At 43.0% G+C, this 14,384-nt stretch overlaps 2 protein-coding genes across 3 annotated transcripts in view; one reads left to right on the top strand and one right to left on the bottom strand.

Annotated features, from left to right (window-relative positions):
* PPP2R5A (protein phosphatase 2 regulatory subunit B'alpha) overlaps positions 1 to 7,839 on the top strand; it is a 78,640-nt gene extending 70,801 nt beyond the window's left edge. Inside the window, exon 13 of the mRNA XM_079761919.1 lies at positions 7,000 to 7,839. Within this exon, the coding sequence (XP_079618045.1) occupies positions 7,000 to 7,132 (133 nt within the window). The 3' untranslated portion in view covers positions 7,133 to 7,839. The remainder of the gene's footprint in view (positions 1 to 6,999) is intronic.
* Positions 7,840 to 8,316: 477 nt separating this feature from the next.
* The window catches only part of PACC1 (proton activated chloride channel 1), a 41,740-nt gene continuing 35,672 nt past the window's right edge, over positions 8,317 to 14,384 (bottom strand). For both annotated transcript variants that reach the window (XM_079761925.1, XM_079761924.1), the window contains exons 7-8: positions 12,211 to 12,318; positions 8,317 to 10,709 (exon numbers count right to left, since the gene is read on the bottom strand). In XM_079761925.1, coding sequence (XP_079618051.1) covers positions 10,548 to 10,709; positions 12,211 to 12,318 — 270 coding nt within the window. In that variant the 3' untranslated portion in view covers positions 8,317 to 10,547. The remainder of the gene's footprint in view (positions 10,710 to 12,210; positions 12,319 to 14,384) is intronic.

Here is a 14,384-nt window from a genome sequence, read left to right as displayed (position 1 = left end):
AGTGCTCACCTTCTCCCACATTAAAATTACCAAAAAAAAAAACACCCAAAAACCATCATCGAGAACCACCCAAAGACTAGCTGAATAGAACTCTTATAACCAAGGTTATAAAGAAGCCACAATAAGGAGTCTGATGGGAGGGATATCTTGACTGCAGAGGTTCCCCTCACCCCACAGGAGTGAGGGGCACCAGTGCAGGTAGGAGGAATGCCCATAACATCTGGCTGTGAAAACCAGCAGGGATTATGTCCAAGTGAGAAAGAGGGCTGCTGAAGTCCCAGGCATTCCCCTTGAGGGGCCTGCACCAGGGACCTACAGGGCAAGACTTGGAGGGGCAAAGCAGCTTTCTGAAATGGAAGCACTGGTAGGTACAAATCTGAGCTCTCCATGAACCTTGCTAACACCACATGCTCCTGCGTTGGTGAGTCCTTAAAACTCTGCCCCATTGGGGTGGGGTGGGGGAAGATTAACAAAAGAATTTATATGCATATCCCATGGACACAGACAATAGTGTGGTGATGGAAGTCAATGGGGGGTGGGAGAGGATGACATCCTGTAATACTTCCAACAAGTGGACTTTAAGGTCCACAAACCACCAATCAGATTGGTCTCAACTTGCACTGTAATTTCCATTAGGTGGCTCCAAGCTGGGAATTAGCTGTGGCCATGGTAGCTCAGAACATAGCTTCCAATAAGCAGCCACAGATCTCACCTCACATTGTGCTGCCCAGCACTACTGGCAGCCAATCTTGGTTTGCTGCATACCCTCTTCCAAATGCCTCCAAACCCAGCACAAGTGACAACCAACCCTAAATCACTTTGTAGCTCCCACCAGATGGCCCCAAGCTGGGCACCAATGGCTAACATGGGCCTGCCCTGGAGCCCCCACCCCTCCCAAAACCAAGACACCTGTTGGCCAGCTTCATTTCAAAGCAGAGCATCCCTACCCAGCCAGCTCCACAAAAGCACACCTGAAGGGTAGACTCAGTTCACACCAGAGCTCCACTAAAGCAACTCCTGCTACATGGAGTCTGCACCCACAGCAGTTTATCCGCTGTCGTCACTGACATGCTGACAGCAATCAAGACAAAACAGAAGGGCACACAACACACAGAAGGAACACCCCTGCAGCACCCATCTCAAGGGCCCCACAGGGCACCTACTACATAAGATAACTCTGCCAAGACTGAGATATAGATTGACCTAATAAAAAGAAACATACCAATTAAAAGAATAGGACAAGACTTGAGTAAAGAACTAAACGAAATGGCGGCATGCAAACTACCAGAAGCAGGGTTCTAAATACTAGTACAAAGGATGTTCGATGAACTCATTGAGAAGTTCGGAAGAGAGATATGGAACATAAAAATGGAGATAGGAAGAATGCATTACAGGAAATCAACAGATTAGAAAAAGCAGAGGGATGAATCGGAGATCTGGAAGACAGTAAAAAATACCCAAATTGGAACACAAAAATAATTTTTAAAATGAGAATAGTTTGAGGGACCTCTGGACCAACATCAAACATAACATTTGTATTGTAGGAATACCAAAGGACAAGAGAGAGAGCAAGGGATTAAAAACCTATTTGAGGAAATAATGACTGAAAACTTCTCTAACCTGGTGAAAGAAATAGTCCCATCTAAAGACACATCATAGCCTTGGCTGGGTGGCTCAGTTGGCTGGAGAGTCCTGTACACCAAAAGGCTGCCAGTTCGATTCCTAGTAGGGGCCCATATGGGAGACAACTGATTGATGTTTCTTCCTGTCCTCGTCTCCCCCCCCCCCCCCCTTCCTCTCTAAAAAGCTCAATAAAACATATCCTCAGGTGAGGATTTAAAAAAAGACCATAATAATTTAAAAGGTTAAAAGACAAAGAATCTTAAGAGCAGTGAATTGCATACAAGGGAGCTCTCAAGACTGTCAACTGATTTCTCAACAGAAACTTTGCAGACCAGAGGGATTGGCATGAAATATTTAAAGTGATAAAAAGCAAGGACCTACCCAGCAAGGCTGTCATTTAAATCATTTAAAATAGTAAGACAGCCCTAGCTGGTTTGGCCCAGTGGATAGAGCATCCGCCTGCGGACTGAAGGGTCCTGGGTTCAATTCTGGTCAAGGGCACATACCTATATTGCAGGTTTGAATCCCCAGTGGGGTTGTGCAGGAGGCAGCTGATCAATGATTCTCACTCATCATTGATGATTCTAGCTCTCTCTCCCTCTCCCTTCCTCACTGAAATCAATAAAAATATAATTTCTTAAAGACATCAGAGCAGCCATTTAAAAAAAATGAAATAAAATTGTAGGACAGATAAAGAGCTTCCCAGAAAAAAAAAAAAGCTAAAAGAGTTCATCACTACCAAATTAGTAATACAAGAAATGTTAGAGGGACTTCTTTAAGAAATAGGGGTGGTAGGATAAAAAATATGAGTAATAAAATGGCAGTAACCAATACCAATCAATAATTACTTTAAATGTAAATGGATTAAGTGCTCCAATCAAAAGACATATGGTGGCTGAAAGGTAAGAAAACAAGACCCATACATATGCTGCCCATGAGAAACCCACTTCTGATCAAATGGCACATGGAGACAAAGTAAAGAAATGGAAAAAGACATTTCATTCAAAATGGTAATGCAAAAAAAAAAAAAGGTAGCAATACTTAGAAAAATAGACTTTAAAACCAACGCTATACAAGAGACAAAGAAGGACATTTCGTAATGATCACAGGACCAATATAAAAAGAGACTATAACCCTTGTAACAAACATTTTCACATCCAGTGTAGGAGCACATAAAAGGAAAGATAGTAACACAGACATAGTAGGGGACTTGAACACCCTATTGACATCAATGGATAGATCACCCAGACAGAAAATCAACAAGGAAGCGGTGCTTAAATGACAAATTAAACCAAATGGATTTAATATGTTTAGATCATTTCACCCAAAGCAGCAGAATATACATTCTTTTCAAGTGCCCATGGACTGTTTTCCAGGATAAGCCACATGTTAGGATGCAAAACATGTCTCAATAAATTTAAGAAGATTGAAATATCAAGTATCTTCTTGGATCACAATGGTATGAAGTTAGAAATCAGTTATAAGAAGGAAACTGGAAAACACAAATACATAGAGGCTAAATAAAATACTACTTAACAAGATAAAGACAGAAAGAAAGATGCCCTGAGACAAATGAAAACACAGTGACCCCAAATCTATGGGATATAGCAGTTCTAAGGAAATTCATAGCAATATAGGTCTACCTCATGAAAAAAAACCTCAAATGAGCTATCTAACCTTATACTTAAAGGAATCAGAAAAAGAACAAACAAAATCCAAAGTGAGCAGGAAGAAGGAAATAATAAAGACCTGAGCAGAAATAAAGTTTTAAAAAACAATAGATCAATGAAACCAAGAGCTACTCTTTGAAAACATAAAATTGATAAACCTTTAACTCAACTCATTAAGGAAAAAAAGAAAACCCAAATAAAATCAGAAATGAATGGGAAGTGACAACTGATACCATAGAAATATAAAGGATTAAAAGAAAATTCTATGGCCCTGGCTGGTGTGGCTCACTTGGTTGGGCATCATCCCATGCACTGAAAGATGGTCAGTTCCATTCCCATTCAGGGCATGTGCACAGTTGCGGGATCTATCCTTGGTAAGGGGCGTGCAGGAGACAGCCAATCAATGTTTTTCTCTCTCCCTTTTCCTTCCTCTCTAAAAATCAATTTTAAAAATATTTTTTAAAAATACTATGAACAACTAGGTGCCAACAAATTAGAGACAATCTGGAAGAAATGGATAAATTCCTAGAAACATAAAATCTTCCAAGACTGAATTCTGAAGAAACAAAATCTGAACAGACTGATTACAACCAATGAAATCAAAGCAGTAAAAAACAAAACAAGAAAAATCCCAACAAACAAGTTCTGGACCAGATGGCTTCACAGGTGAATTTTACCAAACATTCAAAGAATTACCACCCTCAAACTATTTTTAAAAATTGAAGGTGAGAGGAGGCTCCCAAGCTTGTTTTATAAAGCTAGTATTATTCTAATTCCCAAACCAGACAAAGACACAACAACAAAAGTATAGGGTAGGCCAATAGCCCTGATGAACCTAGATGTAAAAAATCCTTAACAAAATATTAGAAAACTGAGCCCTAGCCGGTTTGGCTCAGTGAATAGAGGTCAGCCTGGGGACTAAAGAGACCCAGGTTCAATTCTGACCAAGGGCACATGCCCAGGTTTCGGCTCAATCCCGCCCAGCCCTCCTCCCACCCCCTTAGGGGGATGTGCAGGAGGCAGCCAATCAATGATTCTCTCATCTGTGATGTTTCTCTCTCTCTCTCTCTGTCCCTTCCTCTCTGAAATCAATTTAAAAAAAAAAATTAGAAAACTGAATTCCCCGATACATTGTAAAGATCAGGTACCATGATCAAGTGGGATTCACCCTAGGATTCAAGGATGATTCTACACCTGTAAATCAAGTGATATACCACATAAAATGAAGGATAAAAATCATGATCATATCAACAGATGCAGAAAAAGCATTTGATAAAAACTCTCAGCAAAGTGGGGTAGAGGGAACATACCTCAACCTAAGAAAGGCCATATATGGCAAACGGACAGCTAATATCATGCTCAGTGGTGCAAAGCTAAATGCTTTTTCTTTACGATCAGAAACAAGACAAAGATGTCTACTTACCCCACTTTTATTGAACATAATATTGGAAGTCCTAGCCACAGCAATAAGACAAGCAAATAAAGAGGCATCCATATTGCAAAGGAAGAAGTAAAACTGTCATTATTTGCAGATGACATACTATAGAGAGAGCACCCTAAAGAATCCACCAAAAAACTATTAGAACTAAAATAGAAAGATACAAAATTAATGCTGAGAAATCGGTTGCATAAGAAAACAATCCCACTTACAAATGCATCAAAAAGGATAAAATATCTAGGAATAAATTTCACCAAAGAAGTATAAGACCTGTACTCAGAAAACTAAGACACTGAAGAAAGAAATTAGAAAAGATACAAATAAGTGGAAGGATATACTATGCTCATAGAAGAGCAGTTTCTATCAAAATACCAATGGCATTTTTCACAGAACTAGAACAAATTCTAAAATTTATATACAACTACAAGGACCCAAAGAAGAATAAAGCTGGAGGTGTTGTGCTACCTAGTAAACTATACTACAAGACTATAGTAATTAAGACGGGATGGTACTGGCATGAAAACATAGATCAATGGAACAGGTTAAAGAGCCCAGAAATAAATGACACCTATATGGCCAATTATAATAAAAGAAGCAAAAATATGCAATGGAGTAATGCCACATTCTTTAAGTGATACTGGAAAAACTGGACAAACACATACAAAAGAATAAAACTGGGTCACTTTCTTACACCATATAGAAGAATAAACTCAAAATGGATTTTAAGACCCAAAACCATAAAACTCATAGAAGAAAACACAGGAAGTAAGCCCTTTGACATTGTCTTAGTAACATTTGGATATGTCTCCTCTAGCAAGAGAAACAAAAGTATGTACATCAAAATAAAAAATAAAAACCACCTACTGAATAGAAGATATTTGCCAATGATACATCCAATAAGGGGTTAAAATCTAAACTACATAAGGAATTCATACCATTTAACACACACACACACACAGGATGGAGAACTTGAATAGAAATTGTCCCAAGAACACATACAGATGGCCAACAGACAAAGGAAAAGATGCTCAACATCAGGGAAATGCAAATTAAAACCACAAGGAGAATCACCTCACACCTAACAGAAGGGTTATCATCAATAAATTGACAACCAAGCATTGGAGAAGATGTGATGTAGAGAAATCTCTTTGAAAACTAGGAAATTCTACACAAACATGGATGATTGGTGGTGGCTGGTGACATGGCTTCATGTGCCTGAGTCTAGAGTCCCCACTGGAGTGGAGGAAGAACCCAAGAAGAATCATGTGCTCCGTTGGGATTGTAAATTGGTGCGGCCACTATGGAAAAGAGTATGGAGATTTCTCAGACAAGTAAAAATAAACATATGACCCATCAATTCTACTTTCACATATCCAGAGAAATCCAAAATGCCATTTCGAAAACATGTATGCTCCTCCATGTTCGTTGCAGCATTATTTACAATAGCAACGTTATGGAAACAACCTAAGCATTCATTAGTAAGTCAAGTGGAAAGAGATTATGGTTTTATACAACGGAATATTACTCAGCCATAAAAAAGAATACAATCTTACCATTTGCAACAACATGGATGGACCTAGAGGGTATTATGCTAAGTGAATTGTGTCAGAAAAAAGACACATACATCTGGTTTTCTTATATATGTGGAATCTAAAAAAAACACACAAAAAAACACACAAAATAAATGAACAAATAGTTTCATAAATGCAGAGAACAAACTGATTGCTGCCAGATATGAGAGTAGTTGGGGGAATGGGTAAAAATGGTGAAAGGATTAAGTATGAATTGCCAGTTATAAAAACAGTCACAGGGGTGTCAAGTACAGCATAGGGAATATAGTCAATAAAATAATAACTATGCAGGTTGTCAGATGGGTACTAGACTTATCAGGGTGATCACTTCATAAGTTTCATAAATGTCCAATCACTATGTTGTACACCTGAAACTATTATACTTTTGTATATCAACTATAATCGATAATTAAAATTTTTTTTCAATAAACTATTTTTTTAACTATAAAGCACCAATGATATAGTGGGCGTGGTGGTGATAGAGATAATATATAGAAGAGGTAAAGCAAGTAGTAACTTTCGTTTGGTACAGAAGCACAGCTGTAGGAGAGTGACAGGGAGTAATTAGGTGCTCCAGGTGATTGTCCTCAAACACCTTAGTAGAGGGATTGAAGTGCAATGTGGATGAGCAATGTTTTCTAGCAACTGCCAAACTGTGTTCTTCAGGTTCTGAAATAAAATTTTGCTTTATCTACAGAGAGAAAAAGAAGGAATTGGAACGTGAAGAATTATGGAAAAAATTAGAGGAGCTAAAACTAAAGAAAGCTCTGGAAAACCAGAACAGTGCTTACAACATGCACAGTATTCTCAGCAATACGAGTGACGAATAAAGAGAAACATGCCGCCTCTGTTGGATAGGCACAGTTTTGTACAATTTTTTAAAAAATGTAAAAATCATGAAACCTCATCAGTATAATTAAAAGGCCAATATTTTTCTGGCAACTGTAAATGAAAAAAATACATGGACTAAACATAGCCCTGTGCTATATCATGGCCACAGTATATTGTAACATTTGTCTAATCATTGATTTATTGTGTCACATCTGAAGTTTCACAGAAATGAACTTTATCATCTATAATATGAGTGAGATAATTATGGGAGTGGTAAGAATTATGACTTGAATTCTGTTTTGATTGTGTTGCACATAGATATAATAGTCTGCTCTGTATATTTTTCCCTTTTATAATGTGCTTTTCACATTGCTGCAGACCTTAGTTACATCCTAGGAAAAAAGTATTTCCTAAATAAAACTAAGGTATAATCCTCACCTTTCTCTTTGTCCCTCTCAGAAATATGATGGGGGGCATTACCTGCCAAAAGCCTCCCTTCATTAGAAATATTACTGTACCCTGGAATTTGAGCAAAAAAGCTTAAATCTCCAGGCTTTTTAAAGCACAAACTATAAATAAAAGCTAGGAAAGTAAACCAAATTCTTCAGATTGCTCCTCTTGAGGATCCCCCTTATCTGCAACTCCCGAACGATGAGCACAGACCAGTGGAGGCAGCGCAGGTGAACACGCAGCCTGCCTCCCAGTCCATTCCTCTTCCTCCCCTTCCCCACGGCTGAAGGCAGGGCCCTTCCAGCCCTCAGCACCTGCCTCCTCCAGTCCCTCCTGAGGGAGGCTTCGCGTCCCACAGTGTGGTGATGCAGAGCGCTCCTAGTCACTGCCTGGCTTTATTAAAGGAACTGCAGTTGGCTTCTGTAGAGTTCTAAGAAGGTTGACTATAGGAGTCTTGTATGTTTTTACTTGGTCAAGTATTTCTCATAAATTTTGTTATCAGAGTACCATTCCAATCTCTTAACTTGCAGTTGTGTGGAAAACTGTTTTGTAATGAAAGATCTTCACTGGGGGATTGAGCAGCATTTAATAAAGTCTATGTTTGTATTTTGCCTTATCTCATCACTGCTTTTTTCAGCTCTAAGTTTAGGCATTCAGAAAAGCTGCCCCCCTTCATACATATCTATACATACATCATTCATACATGTGTATATATAGGAAAGTTTAAGGCAAGTTGCAGGATACAGTCTAAAAAAATAGGAAGATTGTGCCAAATTAAGTGTTCCAGCCATTTACCAAAGTATACCTGTTTTACAGAATATTTGCATAAAACTCTTAAGTTCTAGGCTATCCTTCATGTCCTTTTATGATCAGAGGATGGGTTTAACTTACCTTAAATGTTAGTTTTAATTAAAATAGACCCAAGAGTATAATCTTGAAAATCTGTAATAAGAGTTTTTGTGAGGGGCAGGGAGACTGTAGCAGAATCAGAGTCAGGTGTTCTCCAAGTTTTCAACGACTGGTGCCTGATTCCACCCTTTCACACCCACGAAGAGCTGTAGCCCAGGTCTGCACGCTGTTCCCGGGTCCTTGTAAAAGCGACCCCCATCGCTCGCTGTGGCTCCCGAGAACGCTTCCTTTTCAGCGTGTGGCTCATATTCACGGCGTTCTCAAGCAGCCACCTTACCTGAGACATCCAGGTCACGGTGCTCTTGCCAGACCCTCCGCACTAACGCCCGGCCGGCTGGCACTGTAGGAGGGCGATCTACTGCAGAACAAGAAGGAGAGGCAAGCCTTTCCAGAAAGAACGTTGGGGGCTAACCATCCATTTTGTGGAAGGTTCAGGCGCGCACGTCTTTTCCTGAAGAGCAGCCAGAGGACTTGGGCTGCAGCTAGTAGTTGTTACTTTCTTTTCTTTGATGAGTTAAAACTGCTCACTTCCTAATTATCTACTTAGGCTAAAGCACAATTAAGAGGTCTCAACTTTCCACAATATAGAAAATTCAGTTTTAGGCTGTTCACTGAGGCAAATTTTATTAGCCATTTTACAAATATTAACTAATATTAAAGTGGTGGTCATTTTCAGAGATACTTGACGAATACACACCTGGTTTTCAGTACTGCTAATGTATGCTTTTATGCCTGCCTTTGCATTTGCCTTACAGCAAGATTTTTAGAGATGAGACCGAGGCTAAAGTTTGAATTTGCATGCTCTATGGCAGTGGTCGCCAACCGGTGGTCCGTGAAGTCTGAAAGGTTGGCGACCGCGGCTCTATGGCAGAAAAGCAGCAGGGAGTATTTCTGTACACAAGTTCACATTTAATAATTCAGCCAAAACCCGCTTCTTGCTGCTAAGTTAGACATGAGATTAAAAAAAATACCCATCACACATTTGCGTTACATAAAGGCAGATTATGAAATTCAGGAAATGCTACCAAATCCTCTTTGGATGCAAAGGGCATGTAAATAATTTAAAACTCTGGAAACAATTTCATAACCTTAAATCAGCCAATGGCTACCATGAGCAAAATACTCAGGTGGTTTGTAGAGTTAACAGCTGACTCATGGGGCTTGAGCCATCACTCTTCCCATCGACTGTCCTGCCCACCCTACCCTTCCCTGGGCGCAGTCAGGACGTACCTCGGGCCAGATCCATCCATCTCAGGAGTCCAGGCTCACACCGCCTTTGATTTGAGGCCACAGAAGGAAAGTGTACTGGTGCCTACTGATTTAACAGATATTCATACTGGCACACTGATTCCTTTTGTATTAACCTAACTTTTATTTACCTGTTAATGAAATCATCAAAATACATTGAATAGGCACCTAACTCTGTACATTCACACTAGTGCTTTTGCATGTTAATCACTCTAAACTCTTATACCTGCATCAACAAAAACTCTAACCAGATAGATGGCTAGTCAGTCCACAGGAAATCTAATTACAGTATTAGCTTTAAAAGTCTCATTTAACATTTAACAAAGGAGAAAACTTGTCAGAGACCGGACGACGGAAACGGCAGACGATGCCAGAGACGTCAGAGTGTTTGCCATTCTTTGTGTAAAGTGCTCAGGTTTCAAAGCGTGACCTACACATCTCAATAGCCACACCCTCGTCCATCCACTTAAAAACCTCAGGGGAAAACCCCAGATAAACAGCAGAGCCTTAACCGCCTGTTGTAGCTGAGCTATACACCAAACCAGAAGGAAAGGCAGGGTCGACAAACCTTCAGAAACCAGCCCTAGTTCCATCTTCCACAAACCCTAGTCACATGTCCTAGGCAAAACTTCCTTAATAATTTAAGTGCTTAAATAACGTGAAGGTCATCCACTGGATCTGTTCCCCAGCGGCTCCTCCCAGCAGGCCCGTCTCTCCAGGTGAGTCAGGAGTGCTGGTAGCTCAGTTTATCCAAGTGGAAGTGGTGAGAACCTCCATTAACGTGGGCAGGTCCATGGACAGGTGGCTTCAGCTTATGTGGTTCGTGGCCTGACCTCTTTTTTTAAGGTATCTCTTCCTAATTTTGATCATCCACTTCACACTCAGTTTGGCAAACTCTGCTGCTTTAAATAATGCCAAGAAGGCCCCACAGAGAAGAGCAATTGTGTTCCAAGGATTGGCTGTGATTATCTGTAAGACAGAACCAACTCAAGTTTATTAGTTCGCTTCAGTTTTGATTCTTAGGTGATACTAGTATCAATGGGGCGATGAGAAAACCACCTGGGTTCTAAAATTGTCGTAACTCCACACTACTGTCATACTTTCATGTCCACAGTTCAGTGTGAGGAGAAAAACACTAAGCCCTCCCTAAAACAAAGTGATTCTGAAAGAAAAAACGTTTTAAAATAGCCATGCGCAAATAAGATACTCAGTACTGAGCTTTCATGTTTCTGGCCCACAATCAGTGACCTTGCTTTAAGACAAATTTCTCCAAAACTAAACCCATAAGAAGAGCAGCTCCTCCTTTTCCTCGCCTCGTAGTGACTCACACTTCTCCCGTCCAGTCCAATGGCCATCCTCCCACACTCCCCTGGGGACCCCTGCCTCCAGGCTGTGCCCCCTTCCTGCCTGCATGCTTTCCTCCTGCCTAGAGCTACTAATCCTCCAAGCCTTCTCTGTTCACTCAGCCAAACCCTCCGACGTAGCAGATATTTACCCCCCAGTCTCCTTGGAGAGGCACTGACTGTCTGGAATTAGTCCCTTCACAGCCACAGGTGGCTCCCTCCGGAAACGTTAAACTCTCCACGGCCGACGTGCTATTTGGATTTCCGAGATCCCCATCCTGGTACAGAGCACTGTTCAGTCTAGCAGGGCGACCTCAGACCCCCCGAACCTTGGGTGGCTCATCGCCTCCACTGTTGGGGACTGTTGTGAAGCTGAGTGACAGCGTGAGGAGGCCTTGAGCACCGGCCGTTACAGGCACCTCCCACTGAACACAGTTACAAACGTCTCATCGCTTGATTTACGCGCAGAGCTGAAGGCGCTGACTCCTCTACTCAGAGTCCCGATTCCGAAGCCTCGCACAAGCCTGGCCAATGCACGGGTAACAGGGGTGGTGGGTGGCCATGGAGCACGCCCGCCTCAGAGACCCTCCCTGTGTCAGACCCGGCTCTGAAATGCCTTCCCCGAGCAGGGCCACGTCAGGACATGCTGTGATGTTTCTGGGACTGGCTCTGGTGGATGGCGTCTCATGAATGCTCCTTGGGCAAAGCTGTCTCATTAGCGCCCCTTCGGTCTCAGAATCTGGCATTAACTTGACTGTTAATTTTTTATGTGTACCTTCTGTTCTCTCTTATCACAAATAAGTTCTCATCCTACAGACAACCATTTAAACAGAATGGTTTCCAAACAGCAGTAATTGAGACAGTAGCTCAATGCTTTCTACTCAGGTCATTCAATTAATATTACCACTAAGCAGCTCCTCTGTGCCAGGCACTGTGCTAGACACCAACTAAAGGATGAACAAAAGACAAAGTCCCCACCTTCTGGGCCACCGTCTAGTGATGAAGACAAGACCCATTAAACACAAATGACACAGACCACGAATGCCACCAACACAACTGACCTGGGCTGGGAAAGGAGACGGAGCCTGCAGGCCGCCCACCTGCCTCTCCATCTAAACAATACTCACATCTTGCACTTTCTGGATGAAAGGGTCTTTCCACTCAAAGACCACAAAGAACAGCTGGGCACTTCTTTCGGCGGCCGGCCTTTGGTCGATGTAGTTGACCACACTTGTCTAGGAACAGAGGAGAGAAACTGTCACCTGGCCGGGGCCTCGGGAACGGGAAGCATGGCCAGGGGGTCTCAGACCTTGGCTCTCCTCACTCACACCATCCTGGGAGGAGAGCGCGCCCCAAATCTCACACATACAACACCCTGACACTACGGGCACCAGAGCCCGGGCCTTTCCGTGGTTCCCATAGTTCTTTGGGGAACGAGTAGGATTGGGGATGTACAATAGGTGTTTTTGGATCGTCACTGATTAAATCATATTCAAAGTGTAAGACTGTGTACGACTCACAATTAAAAGCCATAAAAATCCTAAACTTCAAAATACTCAATCCTAAGAGCGGCCCATTTTAACCTTGGAGTCTACAGGGACAAGGGCCGCCTGGACGCACGTGGCGAGTGCTCCCTGTGAACCGTGAGAGGTGGTGCTTGGGGCGAACCGGCTGCCCATGACGGACGGGTCTGCGTGGTGTCAGGGAGAGCAGACAGAGCCCAGCCCCAGCCCGAAGGGTGGCGCTCAGCATGTGAACTGAGCCTCCGCTCTGCCTTCCTCACTGAGCCATGAGAGGATCACAGGAAGCAATACACACGAGAGGACCTTAAACTTCAAAACCTGACATAAAACATTTAAAATTGTGTTCTAGTTCCTGGGCCTGCCAAAGGCTTCCAACGGAGACTGTAATAAAAAGCACATAAAACGTTCTGAAACCTCTGGGCTGGCTGGGCGGGCCCCCGTGGGCTCAGGTCACGGCCGGGGCTCCCCGGAGAGCCTGGTGGATGGGACTGCACCTCGCTGTGAGGTGAACACACGCAAGCTCCTTTCTCAGCTGCTGGGCCCGGACAAGAAGGCCTGGCGTTCTTGGAGAAAAGGGGAGCAGGAATTCAGGATGTGGCGGTTATCTTACAAACCAGGACTATCGTAAGGGCCTATTGCCTGGGAGCCGTTACATCCTAAGGCAGGAAGAAACCTGTGCCCTTGAACCTGGCTCCACGCCCTTCCCAAAGCTCTGCCTGGCACAGCCCTCGGAGCCGGCACCGGAAGGGCCAGACCCGGACAAGCGCGTGGCTTCTGGCCAAGGACAGCCCCGTCGGCCGGAGTGGGTCCTACTCCAACCCAGCGCTCCCGAACGCTGTCCCTTGGAGCCCAGTGCAAATGGACCGGCTCCGAGGAGGAGCAGAGGGTGTGAGCACAGGCCCGTCTCCTCGCGGCCTCTGCAGGCTCCACCACGGACACACAGGGTGGGGGTGGGGGTGGGGATGGGGATGGGGACAGGGATGGGGATGGGGGTGTGGATTCAGGCAAGAGGCAGAGAGCCACTGCCATGGTGGAAGCCCGAAAGAGTTTGTAAAAGAGTTTGAGTCAAACTGACATCATGCCTGGGAGCAATATCTCAAATCCTCCCTCTTTGTGTAGTTTTTAATCTAATTTTTCTATGTTTTATAATGGATGAAGCAATAGGATGTCACTGACAACTGTCCCACCCCTCGATCCCCACTGCCATGCCCTTTGCTAAGGTCCTCTTGGCTCTCACGGGAGCTGGGGGGCTGGAGACCCCCGTATCTCCTGGCTCCAGGCCAGTGGGGTGACAGCCTTAGGAACACAGGTCCCGTTAGAAAAAATTTCCGAGCATGCACCCAACATATTTGTAACTTTAGAAGTGATGTAACATTAGCATTACTGTTCTATAGCTATATGCATTATAAAACACTGAAAAATAGAAAAATTAGATTAAAAAATACAAAAAGAGGGAGGATTTGAGATATTGCTCCCAGACATGACGCCAGTTAGACTCAAACTCTTTTATAAAAAAAAAAATGTGTTTAAGGCCTGGCTGGATAGCTCAGTTGGTTACCGATTCACCAAGGTTTCGGGCTCAATCCCTGGCCAGGGCACATACAAGAAGCAACCAATGAACACATAAATAAGGGGAACAACAAATCGATGTGTCTCTCTCTCTCTCTCTCAAATCAATAAATTAAAAAGTTAGCTCTGGCCTGTGTGGCTGTTGGCTGGACCATTGTCCTGGGCACTGAAAGGTTGCAGATTTGATTCCCATTCCGATGGCGTATCTA

This window comes from Cnephaeus nilssonii (genome assembly GCF_951640355.1).
Source record: "Cnephaeus nilssonii genome assembly, chromosome: 21".
Classification (NCBI taxonomy): domain Eukaryota; kingdom Metazoa; phylum Chordata; class Mammalia; order Chiroptera; family Vespertilionidae; genus Cnephaeus; species Cnephaeus nilssonii.
The sequence above is the reverse complement of the archived record's forward strand: the minus strand, read 5'-3'. Positions and strand labels throughout refer to the sequence as shown.